Source organism: Odontesthes bonariensis, chromosome 20 (genome assembly GCF_027942865.1).
Source record: "Odontesthes bonariensis isolate fOdoBon6 chromosome 20, fOdoBon6.hap1, whole genome shotgun sequence".
NCBI lineage: Eukaryota > Metazoa > Chordata > Actinopteri > Atheriniformes > Atherinopsidae > Odontesthes > Odontesthes bonariensis.
Genome location: NC_134525.1, coordinates 16,452,111 through 16,476,535, shown reverse-complemented (window position 1 = coordinate 16,476,535; position 24,425 = coordinate 16,452,111). Strand labels below are relative to the sequence as shown.

General features: G+C 40.2%; 1 protein-coding gene across 4 annotated transcripts in view; it reads left to right on the top strand.

Moving 5' to 3' along the window:
* The window catches only part of sema5a (sema domain, seven thrombospondin repeats (type 1 and type 1-like), transmembrane domain (TM) and short cytoplasmic domain, (semaphorin) 5A), a 141,318-nt gene that overhangs the window by 90,281 nt on the left and 26,612 nt on the right, over nucleotides 1–24,425 (top strand). For all 4 annotated transcript variants that reach the window (XR_012767694.1, XM_075452100.1, XM_075452101.1 and 1 more), the window contains 3 exons: nucleotides 912–1,055; nucleotides 7,815–7,962; nucleotides 17,594–17,819. Coding sequence is in view for 3 of the 4 variants with exons in the window: in XM_075452100.1 (XP_075308215.1) it covers nucleotides 912–1,055; nucleotides 7,815–7,962; nucleotides 17,594–17,819 (518 nt within the window). In the remaining variant the exon portion in view is untranslated. The remainder of the gene's footprint in view (nucleotides 1–911; nucleotides 1,056–7,814; nucleotides 7,963–17,593; nucleotides 17,820–24,425) is intronic.

Genomic DNA, 24,425 nt, shown 5'->3' with positions numbered 1-24,425 from the left:
AACATTATTTCTTTATCGATATTTGCTTTGAATTACAAAATTCAATTCAATCCCAACAGCCAAAATGTTTGCTACACTGCACTGTCTGCTCATTATTTTCCAACCAAAATTTCCAGTGCATTTAATATTATATACTTTCTTGATCCCACCTCTAAGCAGACGGTAACAATGGTTGTATTTCTTTGCTTGAGAATTGTATCTTCTTGAGCAGAAAATTGAGCAAATTCAAAACCTAAACTTCAATTATGTCGCAAAATGTTTTGAAAGGGATGAAAATGTAATGTTATTGCCAAAAATGTGATATATGAAGTTTAAGAATTCATATCTGGAGCTAGCCTGGCTGACACGTCCACAATCTCGATGAGATGGTGGTCTGTGAACTAGGTGTGCATTTTCTCGTATTTGAGGCGTGGTTTACGAATGCCTAGAGCCGTTTATTGGGCGCTACGAATGTCTATCAAATGGCGTCTGGTTCTTCCCATGCTGCTTTGCGCGCGATTCATAGCCAATTGTATCACTTATACCAGATGACGACAGAAATTCGACGAGGAAGAAGAAGAAAAAAAAGTAAAATAAAAGTAAACTTGCGCTCTAAGCTACTCCGAAACACTTTCTAAGGCTGCATCGAACGGTAACGTTGTGTCCGCTGCCATGTTGGATTTACACTCTACAAGCTTCGGTGTAGCGCATAGACGTCGTCATCGTCTTGCTGCCCCCCCCCCCCCCGTTCTGTGATTGGTTCCCAAACTCTGGCAAAAATAAGGGCGGTGGTTTCCAGGCTGACTTTGCAGTGAGAATGAAATCGCGCGCAAAGCAGCATGGGAATTCCCAGGCTAATCTGGAGCTATAATTTCAAATCTTTCATCAGTGGCTAATGTCCCAGACTGATGTTGCTTTGTATGTTGCCATAGAAACGGAGCTTGGACCCCCTGGACTTCCTGGTCTCCCTGCAGCACCAGCTGCGGCATTGGCTTCCAGGTTCGTCAGCGCTCCTGCAGCAACCCGACCCCTCGGCATGGCGGGCGAGTGTGTGTTGGCCAGAACCGTGAGGAGAGGTAATGCGCACCTATGTGTACTTTTTGGTCTACATGATTTTAATAAAGTACATACTTGTTCTAAACGTGTGTGTCAGTCTGCACATGTGAACGGTATGAATACAAAACAACCTTAGCTTGGAAGTCAGACTTTTTGTCCCCCATCTGTCTGATTACATGACAGTCAATTAAGGAATGAGTGGGATAGGCCTGTGGGTAATTATCTGGCTTTCCTGCACAGAGTCTACCTTTTGAGCCGTTAGAAGCTTTGATGTAGAATATCTTTTTTTTTTTTTTAAAGATGTTTGTATGGTTTCCAAGCAACTGTCAAGGCATGAAAAAAAATGAAGGAGAAAGCATGTGAAGTAGCACAAAAAAAACATACAAAGCAGCGCAGGTAGAAAAGGTCAGGACCTGAATTTCTTAAAAGTTTTCTCTCTCTCTCAGTTTGTTCTGGTTGTCTAAAAGTTAAGCTCATTGCTGGTCAAACTAAAATAAAACAATACTTATGAAAGCTTTGATAGCTTCCACTGTGTTTTAGAAATTACACAACTCCGACTATAATACATTTTAAATGAAGACTGGAATGTGTTAATGCACCGAGACATTCCTTCTCTGTGGTCCCAGCATCTTGCCTTATCCGGGGAAACATTGTGTTGATGTTTTTTTTCCCCAGCCAAACAGAGGCAAAGAGAGAAAAAGTGCACATGGTTACAGTTTGGAGGGTACTGAAAAAGAAAAATGCTACATACATTGTTACCGTGGCAAAAGAAATAGCATCTTGTAGGATTAATCATTTAATAAAGACTTTAAGGATGATTCTTAAATTACAAATTTTTCTTTCCTCTTTACTTTTTAACATCCTCCCTTCTATTATCTTAGTCATCACTGCTCCAGAAGTAGCAGTCTTTTCTTAAGAACTGCTCTTTCTGGAGACATGGGGATTAAATTTAGCGACCAGCACAGCCGAGTCACTGAAAAGACACTCAAGAAAAAATGGCTGACTGGTACTAAAGATCACAGCAGGAGATTTTGCTATTCCGTTTATTTCTTTCTCAGAGCTTTAATCTCATCCTGCTACCTGCTCTCAGTACCTGCTCGCTTTAGCTATTTGAAACATGTTTAGCCAGTTTTTGGCCAGGGGACAGTTGTGAGTACTGGAAAAGGATCTTTGTAGGAGTGAGAAGAAAGGAATCTTTGTGTGTGTGTGTCAAGCTGCAGGGCTGAAAAATAAAAAAATAAAGCCAATGTGAAAATGGCCAAATCTACTGTTCCTGGAATGGCCGCCATAGATCCCCGTGTAAAAATGCCCAACAACAGAAATAAACATTTTTATATCCTGATAGAGGGGATCATTTTGTTCTTTATGACTAACTTGTCCCTTAATAATAATTGCACATGTTTTTATATCATATGAATGTTCAAATCTGAATATTTGAATAAATGACCAATCTAAATTATAATAAGAGTCAAATGTACGCATCATTATGGGCAAGGATTCTTTGAGTAATAAATTAGTTAACTAGTGGACAAGAAGGGTCCTCGAGTTCTCACAGACTGTCTGCATTCATTTAATTTTTCATATTTTCATTTTCATCCTAATCATAGTGGAATTGCTGGATTATATTCCAGTTTTCATTCAGAGCACACCCTACACAGATCACCGACCCATCTCGCAGCCAATACAGAGACAAAAAAAATCATGCATGCTCAGTCACCCATTTGGTCAGCTTAACCTACCATACATGTTTTTGGGCTGTGGGAATAAACTGGAAAACCCAGAGAGAACCCACGATGACATGAGGAAAACACAAAAATTCCACACAAAAGCCCCAGTCGAGATTCCAGTCGGAAACCCTCTCACTGTAGGGTGACTAACCACCACACCACTGTGCAGCACTGTGTGGCTGGCTTCTCACTACAAAAACACAAAATGGCAACAGATACTTTTATTTTCATCTCTATTTATTCTTCTTTAGGATGTCATATCAGTTCATTGAGGTTTTTGGACATTTTGTTGATGCAAAGATCTCTTGAGGTCCTTCCGCAGCATCTCAATCACGTTGGTTTTTGGCTGGACCATTGCAACTCCTTGATTCTTCTTTTTTTAGCCACCCTGTTGTAGATTTGCTGATGTGCTTGGGGTTATTGTTGTATGACCCAATTTGGGCCAAACTTTAGTTGTCAGTCAGACCCATTTATAATCTAGAATACTTCAGCATAAAGAGGAGTTTGTGGTCGACACAGTGACAGAAAGGTGTCCAAGTCCCGTGACTGCAAAACAAGCCCAGATCATCAACTATTCACCACTGTTCTCGGCAGCTAGTATGAGGTGTTTGTCCTGATATGCTGTGTTTGATGTTCACCAAACATGATGCCAATATATGATTAAATGTCACTTTTGCCTCCTCTCCAAAGAATGATGTTCCAGAAGTCTTCTTATTGATTTGTGCTTGATATGTGATTTGTTATTTTTAAAGAGAGGAGGCTTTCTCCTAGCAATCCTTCTAAAGAAGCTGTATTTGATCAGTCTTTTTCTAATTAGTTAGAAATAAGAAATAATAAGTTAACTGAGACCTGTAGAATCTGAGCTGTAGCTCTTGGGTTTTTTGCAGTTTCTCTGAGCAGTCTGACCTTGAGGTGAACTGACTGGAACGTTCCATCCTTTGAGATTTGGCAACTATCCCAATTGTTTGAAAATGGTCTTTTAACCCTTTGGAGGGTTAAACATTTGTTTTAGGGTTAGGGTTAGATTTTATTGTTGTTAGGGTGAGAGTTATGGGAAAGCATTCAGTTTTTAAGATTAAAGGAAGGGGAGAAAAGAAAGAAAAGAAGACGCATGTGAGAAAATGTGTGAGTGCTATCAACATTAGCGTACCCAGGTGTATCAGGAATGTTTACTGCACGGTTCTTGAAAAACTTTTGTGTTCAGCAATCATAACAGGTCCAAAAGCTTCCACCACATCTGTTGTTTTCAGTTACCCATGTGTGAAATAAGTGAAGTCTTCTCTACAAGCTTTCAGAAGGACTGGCATTTTATTTCTCTTCTGATCTAAATGATTCTTTTAACGTTGTGAAAAGCTTTTGTTTTTGGGGTATAAGGTTACTTTCAGAGGCATCCGCAGTATGGCTCACTGAACACTTTGTTCTCCCGTTGTTGCCTCAAGTACCCTATTCAGATTAATGCACAGACCTTTTGTTAATGCACACATGTGCACGACATGTGCTCACACACACACACACACTGACAAAAACAACAAAAAAAGGCCAAGGGCAAAATAAACTTATTTTATGTTTTCAGTGCCCTTTATCCAGCAAGCCTTCTGTAAGTTTGTTCCTGATTGTTGGCAGCAGAGCCTTTAAAGATGAAGCAAATGCTATGAAACCAACTGTACACAGCAGTGCTACAGGCTTAAATCTGGATGCTTAATGCCTGCATTTATGAACCTTCTGTCGGTATTTCCCTAAGCACACTGACAGTGTCCACACTGCTTACTCAGCCTATAGTGGGTAATTAGCCTCGTTTCAGTCTGATCAGCTCTGTGTGTTTAAGAGAGAAGAGAAAAGGCTAAGATAAGATGGGGCAAAGCCACTCCCTTGTATGATTAGAGAGTGCATGATGATAGTTTTCAAACTCAAAATAATCTCTGCTACATTAAATTTTGTGTGTGTGGATGTGTTGTGGTGGAGTAGGGATACTCTGTCTACATGTTCGTTTCTCTGAATCAATGTTTTTTTTTCATGAGTCTGTTTTTCTTACATCTTTCTCCTTCTCCCGGGAAGATGTGCAAGATTGTAATCCAAACGTGTCCTCACATTTCCACACTTCCACTGATTCATAAAAGTGGGAATAAACACACTGCTCTGAGGATTATTACATCCAGGGTGTATAGAAAATAGCCTTTGCTTTGCCATGAACGATGCTGGAGTATTTAGAAAAAGTGCAACAAAAATATTCAGCTTTAGCCAAAGGAGAATTGGGTTTACTGTAGATTTATAGCTATTTAAAGGAATCTCAGTGTTCTTCAAATGGCAATACTACTACAAAACAGCAATAAAAGCTATTTTATAGATTGTGTTAAGTTATAAAATAAACTGTATGGCTGTAATAAACCTGGCAATCCTCTGTTGTTAATGTATAATGAGGACTGAGTAATTAAAGTATTTTAGACATTGCAGTAACACTGTCTTGTAAACGATGTAATTAGAGATGATGCATGCGTCTTTGTGTCTCTTTTAATAGGCTATGCCAATGAATTATGCAAACTGCATATGCACGTTCATTAAGATTTGAGATGTAATTTTATTCGCTGTACTTTTAAGCAACATTGGCACAGACATTTGCCACTGGCCTGGCCTCTGGTGGCATGATTCATGCACAAGTTCGGGCACATTCTGTGCAGTGTCCTCTGCACTCCAGGGCCACATCAAAGACACATGCTGTGTTTGTAAAAGTTTGTTTTAGGCTTACTGTGGCTTTTCAGACATCCCAGTCTTGTGGTCCGATCTCTTTGTAGCTGCTTTAGTTCCATGGTAAGATTTCAGTAGTAGGGTGCTATCTTCAGTGCCCTTCACGTCTAATTTTACTTGTGTGTCAAATAAAGTCGCTGTTCTATTTTCCACTGACCTGCATTGTTTTATGTGGATAACTCTTTCATGTTCTACAACGTGCTTCCAATAAGTTCTAAAGGGAGCATAGTCCTCGCAAATTGTTGATGCACAAAGCCCTTATTTGTAGTAAACATGTTTTGGTTTAATAGAGGTTCATTAAGGGGCTGCACAGTGGTGGTTAGCACCGTCGCCTCACAGCAAGAGGGTTTCTGGTTCAAATCCTGCTGGGGCCTTTCTGTGTTGAGTTTGCATGTTCTCCCCGCGTATGCGTGGGCTCTCTCCGGGTACTCCAGCTTCCTCCTACCTCCCAAAAACATGCATGTTAGGTTAATTGGGGACTCTAAAATTGACTCTCGGATTGAGTGTCTCCCCACGACCCTGAGTAGCCAACTGTTAAGCGGGTATAGAAAATGGATGGACGGAAGGAAAGATGTTCATTAAGAATGATGTCATTTGACCTTAAAGTTGCGGTCGGCAACTTTTTTTAGCTTGAACTGTCATGGGATTCTGGAAGTAGAATATTAAATAAGCTGTTTAGGAAAAATAACGAAATCTGTAGCTCCCTCTGAAGCCTGTAATCATGCTTGCAAAAATCGAGCGCTCCCGGCTGTTTTTAACCAATCAAGTTAGGGTGGAGGAATCCTACCTGTCAATCACAGCTTGTGCACACGCTGCTGAGCGTGAGTCTGCCCGCAGCTTGTGTGCGCTCACACTGGTGTGAACTCACGTGCACAACCTCGTCCACAGAGGGGGAGGGGTTTGGGGGGCGATTCGGAGCTTGTTAGAGGTTGGGGGAGGGACCTGAAAGTTGTATCAGTTCGAATTTTCCGACTTTAGACTCGGAATTTTGAAAACCTGCCGACTGCAGCTTTAAATCAGGAGTCTCAGCAAAATCTATGAGGCATACATGCAATCACACAAACTGCATAAGGAACACAACGTGATAGAAGAGCACACACAATGAATAAACATTGATGCAGGGCAACAAACAATCTTGGTTTGTCTGGGCATGTCGCTGTAAAGGCATGTAGGCTCTGCTGAGTCTGGAGTGTGTTTACCCAACAAGATAAGTGTCAGCTATTTCTGAAATAAAAATGTTTCAACTAATTTTAGTGTTTAAAGTAATTTAGTAGCAGAAATTTGAAGTTGGTAAAAAAAAATTATACAAGACCTGTAACTTGCTTGGCAAGACAGTCCACAGACTACCAACTAAAAGGTTGTTTTTTGAGAGTAAACTTTGTAGAATGCTGTCTGTTTGAAATTCTTAATAGTTTGGTCTCCTCATGTAATTTCAGCAAATATCTATTTCTCAAGTTCCCTGCTCTGTCCTTGTCCTTGTTTTCTTCTTTTTTTTTTGGAGCAGCACTAGAGAAATATTGCATTGTGGAGGCTCCACAATGTTGTACTTTTTCTTCCCTTCCCTTTATCCTCACATCTCACTTTAGTGTCATATTGACTAATTGGACAGCTGCTGCAGTACCTGTTGCAAACAAGACCATCCTCAGACATGTCTATAGAAAGGGAGGCCCTTTACTTTGGGTCAGGGAGATACTTATTGGCTTGGTATGATCTATCCATAAAGCTATGACCTAAACTTAGTCTGACAGACTCAGCTTGCAGTGGATATTTGTTACAGTGATCATAAACTTGACACATGATAGGATTAAACCAGTAGTATTAGGTAGCCAGACGATTAGCATTGCCAAATATTATTTTGCTTGTTTGACATTTCCCACCTCTTTGGGGCCTTTTAGTGGTCAAAGCTACACCGCGCCTTTTTAGCATCTTTCAGCTCACTGATTGGGTACGTTTGGTTTGTGTCTACAAGCAGCAGGCAGTGCCTTCCAGCCAAAAATGCCCCATAAACCCAAAACTACAGACAGGCACAGTCTGTAGCTTACTAGTAAACACAGAAAAGCATTTAACAGTTACGGAGTCAGACATTTTTATCAAGAGTTAGTGGAGACCAGGAAAACTAAAGATGGACACTGGTGTTGGATGTTGTAGCATAATAATGAAATTAAAAGCTAGATGTTTCTATCCAATAGTTTTGATTATGGTTGTGATTGCTTTGTTTATATTTTTTTAGAACCTTCGTACTTGTGCTCACTGAACCTCTGAATTCTTGAACTACACTCATCCTTTGGTGTTTTTTTGGTTTCCACCCAGGTATTGTAATGAACACCTGCCCTGCCCACCCCACGTTTACTGGTCTGCCTGGTCGGCATGGGAACGCTGCAATGTGCCTTGTGGCGGAGGCATCCAGTCCCGACGCAGAACCTGTGAAAATGGCAATGACTGTCCTGGGTGTGGTCAGGTATGTCGTGCTGAATGATACCTTTCATGCGATACCCTTCTAATCTGTCCTCCTCAGGCTATTCATTGCTTAGGAGCTCAGCCTAAACCATTTGATGTGATGAGCACTTGGTGGTGATGAAACTGGAACATCTAACATGACCAAATCCCCTGGCTATATTTAAACAGTGGCAGCAGCTATCAGATTTATTACCAAGACCTATTTAATGCCACACACGCAACGAACACACACACAGAGTAATCACCCCGCATATGAATAGGCTTATTTTCTGCCACAAAGCTCTCTCCAAACCACAGATGATGCAAGGAAGTGTTGAAATACGGGCCTCCATGATAGAAGGATGTGACACTTGTGTTATTTCTGGTGCTATTTTTCAACATGTGTACTCTATCCCCATCAACAGTCTGGGTAAGAATGAGAGAGAATGAACATGAAAGCTTCTCACATCCCCCACTGGAACTGGATTATTTTTGTGTGTGTAATTTCTTTAAAAAATTTGGTGGAGATTTGGAATTTTCAATGGTTCAAGCACGAAGCTGATCTTTTTAGCTGTGCAATTAAGACTTCAGATGGAAGGTTGTAATTCTGTGCTTGTGTTACACAATCTCTATTTGGAATTAATGATTGGATGCAGGCATTCAGTTTGTTGAATTAGGATGATGTTGGATGAAATTAGTTTTTCTTTAAAAAAATAAATAAATAAATCTGTGAAATGCTGAAAAAGCACTAACTGACCCACATCATGTAGCAGAAAAATCTCATCCCACAGCTTGTAATGACTCTATTTAAAGCTGAGTAACACTCTGGAAACATTATGAAACAGTCTATGCAAGGCCTTGCAAAGCCCCAAGAACATATATACTGTCAGATTAATTGCCTTTAGCACATTAGCAGCTGGAGGACCACCAAATGAAAAGATAGACCATTATGTAGCAGTTCAAAATACATAATGTGCTGCTACTATTTATGCACCTATAAACTTTCTGGCTCTCAAATACTCATGCATGATGGCAGCTGTTTTATTTCTGTCATCACGCAGAAGCAGAGTCGCCCTGGCACACCGCGGCATTCCTTTAGCATCTCATCTCAGAAAAGGAAACTGATTCTGCCGAGTGATAGTAAATCCCATAACCTCCTTGCTGTCGTTCCCAAAAGGAAAAGTCTGTCTTTGACTGTCACTGTTTGTCGCCATGTCTGCTATAACCTTAGAATGGGGGTTTGCTTTGGCTCAGTGAGCAGGACATGTCAGAGATGGTTTTTATTGGTGCCAGGGGAGGTCAAATCTGAGCCAGGTCAGCAGCAAAGGTCAAGTGAGCAGCTTGTTCTAACTCAATACTCTCTCTCTGTCTGTTTAACCAAGTGGCTCTAGTTTTTCTTCCTTCTTGCTCTTAGACTTGCACTTATTTCTTTTTTTCCCTTTGTTTTGTTTTCTCATCAACATCCTTTCTTCTAACATTGTGATATGTGCTTAATTGGGGCCGTCTGAGCCAGCAGAGTTGTAATTGCATGAGACTTCGCAAATACCTCTTAGCCAGGGAGGATTTCACTTGGACAGCTTGACTAACTTGCGTTGCAGCTGCATATTTACTCTGATTTTTAAAAAAAAAGGATAAAAAAACATTTGCTGTCTTCCAGTTGTAACTTTGATAAAGCGCTCAAAGGGGCAGCTGTTGATGTACAACAACTGCCTCGGTGCACTTAAACAGGTCCAGCTCATGTGTTCAAGACAGGCATTTGAAATGACTGACTAAAACATTTTTCTAATGCCATTCAAACCTTGAATGGTGAAAGAATGACGATGGTGAGATGACTGGGAATATGTTCTTCAAATTTCCTCAAGGGCCCAAAAAGTGTTATCGACTTCATTTTTGCGCGCCATCTGTCTTCGGACACATTCCTGTTTAATTAAACAGAAGGAGACCACAAACACACATGTTACAGCTTCTGCTATCACAGCTATTTTTTTTTTTTTTTACGCCAGGCATCCTACTGAGATCTGAATAGACCAACACAGTCTATGTCTTACACATTATGTGAAGATGTTAATTTGTGCATTTATGTTTAACTTCATAGATTGATATCAAAGCAGCCCCCTGTGATCAGCTCCAGGTGTTTGCCAGACATTAACGGACAGGGATGAACCGACATCTGTTCAGTGTTTGAAAAAAAAACGTCAAGCAGAGAGTTCAGAAGATATATACTAACTTTTAGAACTTTTCCGAGGAGAGATGCACTGAAGTTGGAAACAAAAATTCTGTTGCAACATTTCTGATACTCTCCTGAAGTATGTGCCGAAAACCCACAATATCTGAAGTTTCTCTCCTCAAATATCCTCCACAGGGAGCAAACAAATACAGAAAAGCATAAGTGAAGTTGTCAACTTTCTTAATATAACTACGGTGCCCTGTAAAGAAAACGCTGCCACATTCTTCCTTTAAGCAACAAAATCTTTTTGCGGTTTTAAACACATCAAACCTGCCTTAATGATGCCCTGTGTATCATAGCCAGAAGTCTCAGGTGCAATTTTATCATAAGTGAGTGCGTCATTGTACAGATGCAAAAGACCATATGGCTGCAGCTTCTTCGGTTCGAATCTCCAGTGAGACTTGGTTGGGAATAAACAAGTGAGGGGTAGGTGGTAGGTATCCCAACAGTGAATCACTGTACCAAGAATCCAGTACCTCATCTTTTTTTTTTTTTTATGACTCAGAAAACCTGCTACAAAAGAATAACAGCATCAGTGAACCAACTGGAAGCTAAACTTTTTTTTTCCTCCTAATACAGAAACAGTGAGTCATCATTCATTTCTTTTTTTACATATATTCAGGAAGAGATTATTGTATAAATAAAACATTATAAAAGGAAAATAATGATCACATTACCCTTTCTATGTAATCCAGACCGCATGCTTAAAAGGCTGACTGTGAAGGTAATTGTTTTCACTGAGAAAAGAGGAAAAAATAAGTTTTAGGCAGCAAGGTTTAAAGTGCTTTTAAGTTATGAGGTCAGGACATGGCAAAATCTAGGTAAGCACATGACTGGATGTTTGTTTTGGGATTTTTTTGTGCTCTTAGGAATTTTTACGTTAACTATTGTCCTTTAACTTCCAAAAGCTCTGTGAGGTTTTAATGTTTCAAAAAGATTCTCAGCAGCATGCCAACGAAAGACCAACTTAATTACTTTATGATTTGCCAAGGTCAGTGGTGAGCCAATGTCTGGCTGCTTCCCAGTGTTTGTTAGTCAACATTACACAGTCGGAGTACTGTGTTTTCACTTTTTCTGTACAATGCCTGTATTTATAGTTTGATCTAAATATCTGAAATCTAGTGAAATATAATGGTGGTAGTATCAAAGTTTGGGCCAGAACGACCGACCGCAAATGGTGAAACAGTGAATTTCATCTATGTCTATCACATCTGTCTGTGAACTGAATCCAAACAAAGGGTCATACAGCAACATTTATGATTGAAAAATAATAAAGTAATTGTTTTCAAATGGGCAAGTCAAAGACACAAATGAGATAGGCAACCATGCACTCTCACTGTCACTCCTGGGGTCATTTGAGAATCACCAATTTACCCAATATGCGCGTCTGGACGGTGGGAAGTAACCGGAGAGAACCCACGCATGCACTGGGAGAATGTACAAACTCCACGCAGAAAATATTAAAATCAGGAATCCTGTTGCCACGAGGCCACAGTGCTAACCATTGTGCAGCCCACAAAGAGACTCACACACAGTACATAATATAAGCAGAGTACAGTATCTCTGTACAAAGAAATGGGACAAAATTGCTCTAAAGCTGATGTGCAGCACTGATCAAAAACTAAAAGAATCGTTTTGTTGCAGTTATTGCTTCAAAGGTCAAATATACTATTTTCCCCTAAATTCTTTATTTGGGATCTCTTGTGTGGTAATCTGAGAATGTAGAATTGTGGAAAATTCTCATGGGTTCACAATCTTTCAAGCCCCTCTGTGGTATATAAGAAATAATTTTTTACTAGAGCTTGTCGAGAGTTACAACTTCATTGTAAATGGTATGCTGGTATTCTCTTTAATTCCTAGATCTTTTGGATGAAAGAAGACTTACCTCAGAATTTAGCAATCTTCCAAATATATATAACTCACTGTGGTATTTCCTACTGTGTACAGTATAGTACATCAAATAGCTCTTATGTCCAATGATAAAAAAAAACTATTCTGCTCTTCTGAATCTCCGTCTCAGAGTCGAATAAGTCAAATTTGGGCCATGCAGAACTGACGATGCAAAGCGCTGCTTAATGAAATTGAGAGCTGTTCTATTTACCTGTGAGGAGTTCAGTCATGCAGCCAAGCTGTGAAATGAAAGTTAAGTACCCTGTGTTTGTGTAGGCAGCCTGATGTGGGAACTCACTGGTGTATATTTTTGTAATGTTCAGCGTTAGTCATTGTGTGCACACCGATGTGTGGCCGACTCCTGGCCGACAGCGGGTTTCATCATGGAGCAAGACTGCTGGGGAGACACAGAGAGAAAAAGGAGTCAGTGTTTGACAAAGTGTGTTTTGGTAGGTGCTGCTAATTGAACGGATGTGTCACTGAGACTTCAGGAACATGAGGCCTCTGTCTTCATGGACTCCACCACAATAGATAAAGATTTTAGCACAGCAGAGGGTTACTTAGTCTCACAGCTCACATCTGGTCCAAACTCTCCTGCTCTCCTCTCTTGCACACACACTCTCAGCTCTCGCAGTCCAATAACGAGAATAATGAGTGTAATGATGGTAGGAGGCAGAGGAGGCACGACTCCTTATTATTCACCTCCCACAGCTGGTCAGAAGACACAGTAGTCCTTTTGTACCTAAAGTCACATACAGAGAAATAAACACATACAATGTATTCAACTCGCCACTACACATGTTTCTATGAAAATATAGAAAGAGAGACTGAGGGTATACATTCCCTCAATCTTTCTTTCTCAGCTCATATGCCCTCAGTTTAGAGCTCCTGAAAAATAAGCAGAAAGGACGAAGAGAGAGACTGCCTGAATCCATAACTCAAGCATGCATATATGCACACCCCTCATACACACAAATCAGCGCAGGGTGCCAGCCTGAAGGAACATTTTTTTTACCCAGTAGTCAAGTTGACAATCTTGCAGATAGACACACAAACAGTGCAGCAACTACCTGCAGTATATACGGACCATCCAGGCAGCTTGTTTGTGTTAGGCAGTAAAGATACTATCAAGCATCCTCTCGCCCACCTTCCAGAGCCTCAGCCAGAAACAGAGCTGCCCATCTCTGAGCAGCTGCCTGTTAAAGGTTTTTTCGCGGCAGAAAATGACTGCTCTCCATTTGCCCATCATGCACTCTGGCGCTCTTACCAGAAAGAGTGCGAGTGCGGGTTAAAATTAGCTGACTAATTGAATCCATTTTTGTGTTCCTCCAGTGACCTGTCGTATTCAGCATGCTTTCCACTGCTGTTCTCACTTTAACTAAATTATTCTGACGTAAAGATGTGATTGTGGCTAAAGAAAATGTTTCCTGTTTTCTTTTTTTCTGGTATTGCATCCTGTTATTTATCCATGTCAAACAGAATGAATTCTGTCATCGTTTCAATAGATCAGCTAGATGTTTCAACACAACATCAAAATTTAATTGAATGGGACTCCGTGATTTTGTCAGGCACATATACAACGGTCTGCGTGCAATGTATGTTTAAGGTGACCTGTTCACTGTTAAAGCGCAGTGATTGTCATATGAATGGAGTATTCTCTTTTTATTATTTGTTTGTGGGTGTATGTGTGTGTTGGGGTTATGGGTTTGGACTGAGGTTTATTTCCGTTGCCTCTGGTTATTTTTCAATGCATTATTCAAACACTCTCAAAGCAGAAGGGTTTGTTTTTGTTCTTTATAGTTGGGCCATTGTGTATTCACATCCACAGCCACTATAGCATAGCTCATTTAATCACAGCAGAAAATAATTAACTGTCCACAATCCCTCAGCAGGAGTCTAACTTTTTTCTTATTGTAGAGCCCAAGGTGGCACAGGGTTGATGCAGGAGATAGGCACATGTAATCATACTCTCATAAGTTCATTTTTATTCAGCCAGATGTAAGCTTGAACGCTATCTTTTTGTAAAACTCTCGGAATAAAACTCAACACACCATAAACATTTATACACTGCATGTATGGAATGTCTGTTAGTCTTGGAAGAGGGACCCCTCCTCTGTTTCTCATTTAGAATTTTTCTCTTTGTTAGACACGACTTTTTTTCATCTTCTTTGAAGGATCCCAGCGCAGACTGTGCGGAGCAGATTGTAAATCCCCCGTTAGTAAATATGTGATTTGTGATTATGGGCTGTAAAAATAGAACTGACTTAGCTTGACTGCTTTCTTTAAATATACAGTCCCCAACACATGCCTACACTGTCACACATAGATGAATTTAATAACATATCTGAAAACTTAAATACATCTCATGATGCTATAAAGTTAGAAAAGAAGGGGGAAAAGGACCAGAAAGACATCATGGACATCTAAAGAATCTGTTATAGAGGTCTTTCTTAGCCTTAATCTTAGTCTGGCACAGTAGTAATTGTTTGCTTGTTATTAATCAAACAAGTTGCCATTTCTTAATGTAAAATAAGCTGAATAAAATGTTACATTCAATTGCCTTTAAATTTCATTAAAGCCCTACGGTTGAGAGATGCCATAAGAATAATGATTACCATCTTTTATGACTTGTGACCCATTAAAAGGGAGTGGGCATTCTGACTTTTTAATTATTACTATATACTTATACTGAGTGATTTAGATCTAGATTGATTAATGCCTCGTATAAAGGTTCGCAATATGACTTATTTCATACTGAGTTAAATTGCCTTTCAGACAATACAGTATTAATAAACAGATTAACTACAGAGGTGTGACAATCAAACCTTTTTCGTGTTAATAATTAACAAGGTCACAATAATGAGTTGAGAACAAAAGGTGCAAATTAACTGCAAACATCTACCAGAATCGCAACCCACCTGGAGGGGATCACAAGAGCTGTGAGGTACATGGGGAGAAAGACTGAAACTTAGCCACCCCTGCATACAACTCACAAGTAGAAGGGCTGTGACTGGGCTAGGGTTACAAAGATTCACAAAGATGGATACATCTCTTTGAGCAGCATGTGGTTATTTCAATGGAAGTTTAACATGTGCAGATGCATAATCTGAAAGAGTCCATTGGTGACTCCAAAGGTCTCTGAGTATTTTTGAAAGGGCAAAAATGGAGCTAAATAGTACTTTTTGACTCTTATTTGTCACTCTTACCATTCAAAAATGTGAACAAACACTTTTTAAACTTTTTTTTAACATTTCTCGAATCAAATGTTTGCATTTTCTGACAAGGACAAAACTAACCTTTTTTTTTACAAACATTAAACTTCAGACTTGAGTTTCAGTCACATTTAGCATTCACTGAAAGCATTGTGTTTCTTCAGCACAAAAACAATCCTGAGGATTATAGTTTGCCTGATAATTCAAAACACGGTGAGGCTTGTCCCTCCACATTGCAGGTAATAGCCTCCATTTTTTTTTCTTTAAATCAAACTACATTAAAGTCAAGCCTTCAATCACCTTATTTCTATCTTTTACTCTGAAATTTATCTCAGGAGCCAGTGGGAAGCCCTGGCTTCTCATTTAGGGATCTCCAGATTTTATGTTGTTTATAAATGGGACTATTTGTTTAATGAGTCTACAGTGAAGATAACTTATAAGGCATGTGTCTGGGCACACAAGTAGGGGCACCGTATGAACTCAGTTCAGTCAATGGGATATCTTTATTATACAGTATATTCTTATCACCTTGTAAGCTGCATATGCTTGAGCTGTAGTTGATGTGGATTCCTTCAGAGACCTTGAATGAGGTTTAGCTTTAAACCCAGTAATTATCTCCTCAGCCCTCTGCATCTACACTAATCCTTAGAGAGCAAAGGGAGAAATGCTTACCAGACAAGCCTCATTAAATATTTACTGTGTTTGGCCACCATCAACAACTCACACAACAAACACCCACAGATCGTTTGCCTTTTTTGCCCTGTTCGTGCCATATGTTGCTTTTCCGCCGCCCATGGCGAGACGCTAAAGCAGACTTTTTTTTTTTTTTTTTTTTGTCTTTCTTTGTTATCATTCTTTGGCTGATATTCACAGATTTAGGGCTGGTCTGTAATGTGTGAGAACGTTAAATATTAATGTTTGGTGATGATTACCGCGCTAGATGGAGAGAGACAGGAAGTGCAATGGAGGTGACACCCCCATTCATCACAGAGGCCTTAACAGAATTTAAATCTTCCCTGTGTTTTTAACCTTGATACTCTGGGGAGGAGTGAGGGGGGTGATAGAAATGAGGGTGAATGGAGAGAGGCAGAAAGAGATTAAACAGAGATATGGAAGGAAAGAGAAACAGGAAGAGATTGACAGAAGGCGAGGTATGAAGACCATCTAAAAAACTGAGCAAAAGAAATGTAAAGATGGATGGATGGATGCAAAACGAGATTATGAGAGGGAATAGAAACAGGAAGTGAGATGGTGAAATATAGGCCTTTGTACTGTATAATGTATGGAGCTCTTCTCAGCTGACCTGTCAGGCTACCCCATGTGACAGGCTGACGGATGTGGTGAGAGAAACTCTTATCTTATTTTGTCAAGGTCTGGCAGTCACTCAAGTCCTATTCAGCATAAATAAACAAGTGTTGAAGAAAATGGCGGCCATCTCACCTTCTCTTCAAGGGTGTCAATTACTTCAAAATGTGTCGCTTCCTCCAACACCTTCATTTTTAGCTGGGCGTAGAAGACTGCTCGACTGCCATTTACCCACTTATTATATTCGTGAGTCATATGATCAACAACAGCAGCGCAGAAAAAGCAGCATATTGGCTGAGGGAAGGCACTCCTGAATAGGTCTTACACATCATAATATCAAAGCTTCAGTACTGTGTTGTTTATTTTTACTGCCTAATCCCAAAACTAAATGTGGATAGGTGAAACATTGTCACTGATACCATCTTCTTTTACCTCTTCTTCAACATCCTTTCCTCTTTCTCTGTCAACGCTTTTGTCACCACTCTATCCCTCTCTTTCCATCCCCTTTCTATTCACCTTGGTTATAAATTAAGCTTGATCAATGACCTTTCCTGCTTGGCTTGTTTGCCTCTTGTCGTGTTCAGGAAGTAGTCTAATGGGAATGTATCCTTAGTCACAGCGTGACGGCAGAGTGGCGGGGCATGTTGAGAGTATTTTGGGGAGTCAGTGGCCCTGAATCTGGTAACATATAGCAGGCTAAACCAGCCGAAACTAGACCAAAGAGGCTTTCAAGGATGAGTGACAGTAAAAGCTCTGAAAAGGCTGTTTTCGTGCTCATAAAATAAGCTGTTTCTTTTCATGGCTCCCTTCAGAGAATTTCAAAAGCAACTGTGCCATTCATTAAGTTGGTGAAAAAGATAATTCAAATTTGTGTCATCCTAATTATTGCTTCACTGATGTGATTATCTCCTTCTACTTAACATGTGTCAGATTCACCTGCCTGCTAGTGTATTTGCCATGAAAAAATAAAGCTGTAGGTTAAATGCAGTAAAAGGATTCCTCTTTTTTTTTGCCCGCAGGAGTATCAGTCATGCAACACGCTGCCATGTCCTGACCTCAAGAAGACCACACCCTGGACTCCCTGGACGCCCGTCAACATCTCCGACAATGGCGGCCACTATGAGCAACGTTTCCGCTACACTTGCAAAGCTCGCATCCCAGACCCAAGCCTGCTGGAAGTGGGCAGACAGAGGATCGAGATGCGCTACTGCTCCAGCGACGGATCCACAGGCTGCTCCACTGATGGTGAGTGCAAGATGGAAATAGATGGTCTCTTTCCAGCTATATCAGCTGCTGGATGTTCCCGTTATCTCATTTCAACTAGCTCTCTACATCTCCACGGGCTGGTTGTTGTCGTCCTCCCCTCAAGCAATTCCTCTCTTTGTATCTGTTATCAACTCTTACTTTCTTGTCATCTAAAACTTTTCCTCTCTCCACTGTCCTGGAAAAAGTAAAAGGAGCCCTAAATCAGTCCTCTCCTGTGTTTATGATCCCCTCCTCCCTTTATCAAAGGATCAAAGTGGCAGACGTGTTAATGAACATCCAATCCACAAAGCCCATCAGCAGTTTTCTCTTCACACACACACATCTATGCACGAGCAAAGTTCAGTTGCACTCTTACTCTTTTTCCATCTTTGCAGCTATTCCTGTTTGCCTGAGTCCATGCACCACACACCACACAATCTCAGGCAGCTGCACTCCCAGAGGATTCAGTGCTGTACATGTTTGTACAAACAGTTTGCTAATTGTCAAGTTGTTTATGTTGTTGGAGGAAGTATTAGAGAGGAGACAGGCGGAATAGCGCCACACCACAGCAAACAGGGGTTCAGATACAGCTGCCGCAGTTAAAGTTTGTTTATGGTGTTGCTCGCTGCCTCTGAGGGAAAAGCGTGTTTTTTTTAGGGGTTTACAGTTAGCGCCTGCCTGTGCTGCGGTGGCCTCCCATCACTTTAAGTTCATGTACATCTCTGGGTGGTCTGTCGCCACCCAACTAACATGCCACATGCTGTGGTAATCACAAAGATTATCTTTAATCCACACTATCAGTGGGATTTTTACTTTGATCTTTCTCATGTTCCTTATTCCTATTACTGATAACTGTCCTTGCGTCAGCACTGTCACTATTACAAGTTGTTCTCTTCACACTTTGAAGCCAGCGCTTAAATGTTCCTGAAGGGTATTAAATGAGCACTGACAAGCACAGAAGAAACCTGACAGCACAGAGAAGTGACAGCTCCACATCTAAGACATTAGAGAACAAAGAGCAGAGCTTTAATAAGTCTGTCTTGATTCTGATTAGTGGGAGGAAGTAACAGACACATTGTGTTTCATTATAGGTTGTCACCAGAAACCTGACATCAGATTAGCCTCAGTGTTAATTACAACAACTAAAAAGCATAAGGCAATAAGTTCAGAAGTCCCTTTTTGCTAACTGTCAGTCTGTGTTGGATGTAAGCAGCCTGTGGGCTCTAGCAGGAAGATAGTCATGTACAGTATGAGCTGTGTAGGAAAAGCTATAGATTCCTTCAACATGTATGTCTCGTTTACACTTATTTTTTTTGGGAGGTAATAATTAAGTCAGCATGACACCACCAAAATAAATGTAGTGTGTCATTCAAACCAAAACCAGCTATCAAAGCTGGACACACAAACATAATGCGGTGGAAGTCCGGCCACTCCTGAATGTAGGCACTCAACTAGACTCAAATGGCACAAGATGTTCTATACCTGCTATAAAGTTCCATCTTTTTGCATCTTTTTGAAAAAAAACAGTTAAATATAAGTACATATTATTACAGCGAAATTCCCAATAAAGCTGCTCTCGTGCACATATTTTCCTTTTTTTCTTCTTTTGTCAGACAGCTAAGTGTGGCAGTAATTGTGAGCCCATTAAAACTATATTTCAACGCACGGTCACTTAAAGCATGGCCACTCTTAGAAAATCCTGACTTTCATCTGACAAAATCACCATTTAGGCAGCTCAAAGAGACAACATCTGTGCTGGGAATTCAGCTATACTTATAATGTATTATAATCTCCCATAAAGAGAGTTAGAAGCAGCAGAACACCTTGAACATTCTCACACAGTTCGCAGTATTGCGGCGTTGGACATACCTCAGTCAATAATTCCATCCATCCAGTGCATATATTCCGAGGCAAGGACACTGGTCCAACAAAAACGCCAGGTTGAACTATAACCTTAGCTTGACTCAGTTGTGCATGTAAGCACACTGTGCTAATGTAGATGAGCTTACTCTCACAGACCCATTGTCAGCACTAATTTGTCCTGATGCAATTGCACTTTGCATTTACACCTTAAATAAAAGCTGTGTACATTTTACAGAGAAGAAAGTTGGGTGTAGATGATGAAACTGTTTCCTCATTTTCAAAAACCCTGTTTCACGTAGTTGTAGTAAATTGCGGCTGAGTGATGGCCAGACCTACTGCAGTGTGCAAGGCCTCTGTGTGCAGCTCTGCTCTGTCCCACGTTGATTGTTCATTTCCAGACTTCAATATGGTGCAGGTCTCAGAGGAGTTTTGAGTCATAACTGTCAAAAAGAGAGGATGGACTCCACTGATCCGCTTCTTCATTTCAACCATTATCAAAGTCGCCATCCATCTGGAGAGCACCGGTGTGTACTTATGTGGGTGTGCGTGGGGGCGGGCCGATATGTGTGTTTGCCAGTTTTGCTGCTCGGAGGGTGGATGTGTGCAACTGCTTCTGTGTCTAAGACTTTTTTTTCCAAATGCCTACTGTCCATCTTCCAGAGATGCATGAGGTGTCTGATCCCTGGAGACAGCAGTTAACCTCTCCTAAAACAGGAGGCTATCATAAGATAATTACCCCCACAGTGGTGGTATGTATTGATGTCCACAGCTGGGGCAAAGGGCACTCAGATCCCACTAAGATGAGCAGCCAAAATGAATGACGTGTCACTCCATAAAGATTTACCATCTGCACCAGGCAGCTTGCAATCGATTAGAGCTCTCTGCACTATAAAACAGGTTGATGTATGAGAGGTATAAAGAAAGAGTTATTGGAAAGAAAAATCAATTACCCAGCACAAAAAGTATTTATATTACTTTGCTAATTACTAAACAGCAATGGTAATTAACTGCATTACCCTCCTCCTAACTTTTGCTCGTCAACCCAAGGCTGTCACCAACTCTTGAGTCCTTCATACGCATGCTGTACTTAACATGTAGCTACAGTGTTCACTGCTGGTAGTTGTAAAGTAAATATTGAATGGAGGAAAAGCTAACACCAGCTAGTTTGAAGCTACAAACATTCAAAAACCAACTTCACAGCTATGCGAAGATAATATATCCTGCAGGTGTTCATCCTGTGAAAACATACAGAGAGCCTTAGATTCCTAGAAAGTTTGGAAACAAGCTTAACTCTCAAAGTGTTGTATAACAAATGATGTGTTACCGCTTGTTTGAATTAGCTAATGCAATGTCACATTTGCCTCCATCACTTGCAATAATGTTTTTGCAAAGCTCTTATATTAGTAAGGCAGAGAGCTTCATAAGGTCTTCTGTAGCACATAACAACAATGGGGTCTTAAGGTCTCCACTATGTGGTGGCCAATCCATGTGTGAGAATGATGTCTCACACTCCCTGAACCACTCTAACAATTTGAGCTTGATGAAGCACGGCATTGTTATCTAGAAATATCCCTGTACATATCTAAGAAAACCTATTGATGGAATAACTTTCATGTGATATACTGGCAACCTGTCCAGCGTGTGCCTTGTCTCTGGCCCAATAGCAGCTGGGATGGGCTCCAGTGCCCCCGTGACCCTGAATTGATGACAGTGGGTACAGAAAATGGATGGAGAGATGAAATGGAAAGACCTATTTATCTGGTTTATTCAGGCAGTCAGCTGTCCTCATTTTTTGGACATATAATGTTGCCCCAGATCACCTGCTTGGTTAAATCCAAATAATGACCTTTTTTAAGTTTTTCTTTTTACCACACTGTATATTTGTATATAGTTTCTGTATATACACTCTACATGTATTTTCATGTTTCTCCACGAAACTTGTTATTTGACACAACATTTTCTTGTTAAAGAGACTGAGTTCTGCTAAAGTAGTGCTTCATACTGACTCTGCACTCCTCCTACACCACAGCCAACAATACCATTTATTTGTTTGCTCATTTGAAGTTGATACAAGACTATTTTTTCTCACTTGCTGTCACATTGACGTTGCTTTCCTGTTACTGAATGAAGCTCCCTTTCTGCCATCTTGTCAGATATCTTCTGTCTCCCCTTTGCCGGGGCAACATGCCACCACATTGGAGCATCATAGCAATCTGATATACCTGACATTTGATGATTAGGATTCCATTCAGAGACATGGCAGATGTCATTGATTCAACCCTGGGATACACATGTGTGCTGTACAGATAAGGAGAATTAATCCCCTGTCAATTCAAAGACAAAATCAATAATTGAGGTATGTTAGTCACCTTCCAGACCTCCCCGCCAGCTCCTTTCTTTCTTTGTGTGGCATTGTCTCCTATATTGAGGTCTTTATCCATCTTTATTATGAGAGATAAATTATAAAAATGTGGTTTAACCAAGCATTTACAATTAGCTTTTATATAACATACTGACTTGTTTCAAATCAGTAATCATGGCTTAATGATAGCGATGAGATAATTACTTTAGATCTGTGAGGATTTAAAGACCTCTCTCATCATGTACATCCAGTGATTAGTCTTGTAGTTATTGTAAGGATTTTTTTCCGTCTCATCACATTTCACAAGCCTGAATAAAAACCCATCATTTGATTATTTAAATTCCTGTCTAAATATGTATTTTTAAAACATCCATGAAGGAAACCAGCCGATTTTTAAAATATGGCTGTCATTTTTTCTCTCTTTTTCTTGCTCATCATTAGACTGTTCTCTTTAACTAGTTTCAGTTGACTATTTATCCAGTACACAATGAATATTGCTAGGTGGTTTACATAAGATAATTGCATTTTGCATATTTATCCGCACTGGCATCCTCACATCTGTTTCTCTATTGCTGGCAGCAATAGTGACGGTGTCACAGACACAAAGGCCTGGGCTTAAACAAACAGAGAAGATGATATCTATTTCCAATAGAGCCCCATTTGGCAGATAACTCACGCATTACTCCACATTTTCCAATTTGATTTTTAAGTTTGTTGTTTAAAGGGAAAAAAGCCATCAGGATGTGCACTAATTGATGTATGGAATACATGATGTGAGGGTAACAACCCTGGCTGAGGTCTAAACATATCCAAAAATACAATAAAAAAGTGTCTCAGGTCATGTTATTCTCAGTTCTGACCTACAAAACATCTTTGTCCTCTTTTTGGGGGCCTGATGTCCTGCAGGTTTTTCCCAAAGGAGGCACCAGTGGGCAAAGCAAACTACAGAGGGTGCACATGGGATTAATGTATATTTGTCCTGTTCACAGCACATTTTTAACATACTATGTCACTTGATAAGGGAGAGAGTAACTCTGCAGGTATCCACAATCATGCTAAAGCCTGTAATATAAGCCTGTTATATCCACATAACACTTTTGCCTGAGCACCTTTGCTCTTCTTTCAATTGTTTTCAAGGAGTAAAGAGCCAACACAGCCACTGAGATGGATAGTGCTAGACCGAGTGCCTCTTTTTCAGAGTGAAAACTAAAGATAAAGTTGCTCCTGCTGTGTCTGTCCATCCTGAGCAGTAGGCTATGATGTGCCAGACAGAAATTATCAGAAAAATGAAAGAAATTTCTGCTTGTGGGAACAATAATATTGATAATGTACATCCAACCATCCGTTTTCAATACCCGCTAAATCCAACTCGGGGTCGCAGGGGGGCTGGAGCCTATCCCAGCTGTCATTGGGTGAGAGAAAAGAAAAACAACCATGCACACTCACTTCTAGGGACAATTTAGAGCCACCAATAATCTAGCATGCACGTTTTTAGATGGTAGGAGGAAACCAGAGTACCTGGATAAAACGCACACATACACAGGGAGAACATACAAACTCCACACAGAAAGGCCCCAGCTGGGATATGAACCAGGAACCCTCTTACTGTGCTTACCACCACACCACCATGGACTGGAGCCTCATATTGATAAAGTGAGGGCATCAAAGCTCAAACAGACTATTGAGTACAACTCGTACAAAACTACGATATCTGTTGTATTGCCGTCTCTGATGGTCTCTGTCAGACACCGACCTCTCTCTGCACTACCGCTGTCAGGCTGACAAGCTTGTCAATGGACAACATGAGGGACAATATGAGGGAAAAACAATTTTAACAAATAGTAGGCTGAAAAATAATTAACACAAAGCAAAGGAGTTAACCTGGTTTATCGCAAAACAGTGGTTAAAGTGGAGCTGGGTTGGAGGAGATTGTTGCCATAGAAATATTTTTTTTTAAAAGCACTGTGTAGTCTCAGACATTAAGGCAATAAATGTTAAATGATAAATTAATAAATTAATTTCAATGCAGAAATATTTTCATAAAACAATAAATTTAACAAAAGTTAAACAAAACCTAAATAAGTCATTTTTGTCCCTAATCCTAACCAAACAAAAGACAAATGAAGGCACATGAAGGCAAGCATAAAATAACATACAAATCTACATAAAGCACCTTGGTACAAAATACCATGACATAGATAGATATAGATATAGATATATCTATATCTATATCTACTGTAAAAACAAAAAAAATAAATAAAAAATGACAGTAATATATCAGTGTTGAACCACAAGCCAACTGAGGGAAAGTCCTGTGCCTTTTGGAAATCAGACAAAGGACCTTTCTTGCTGTCTCTGTAAAGTCTCATGTTGTTTCACAC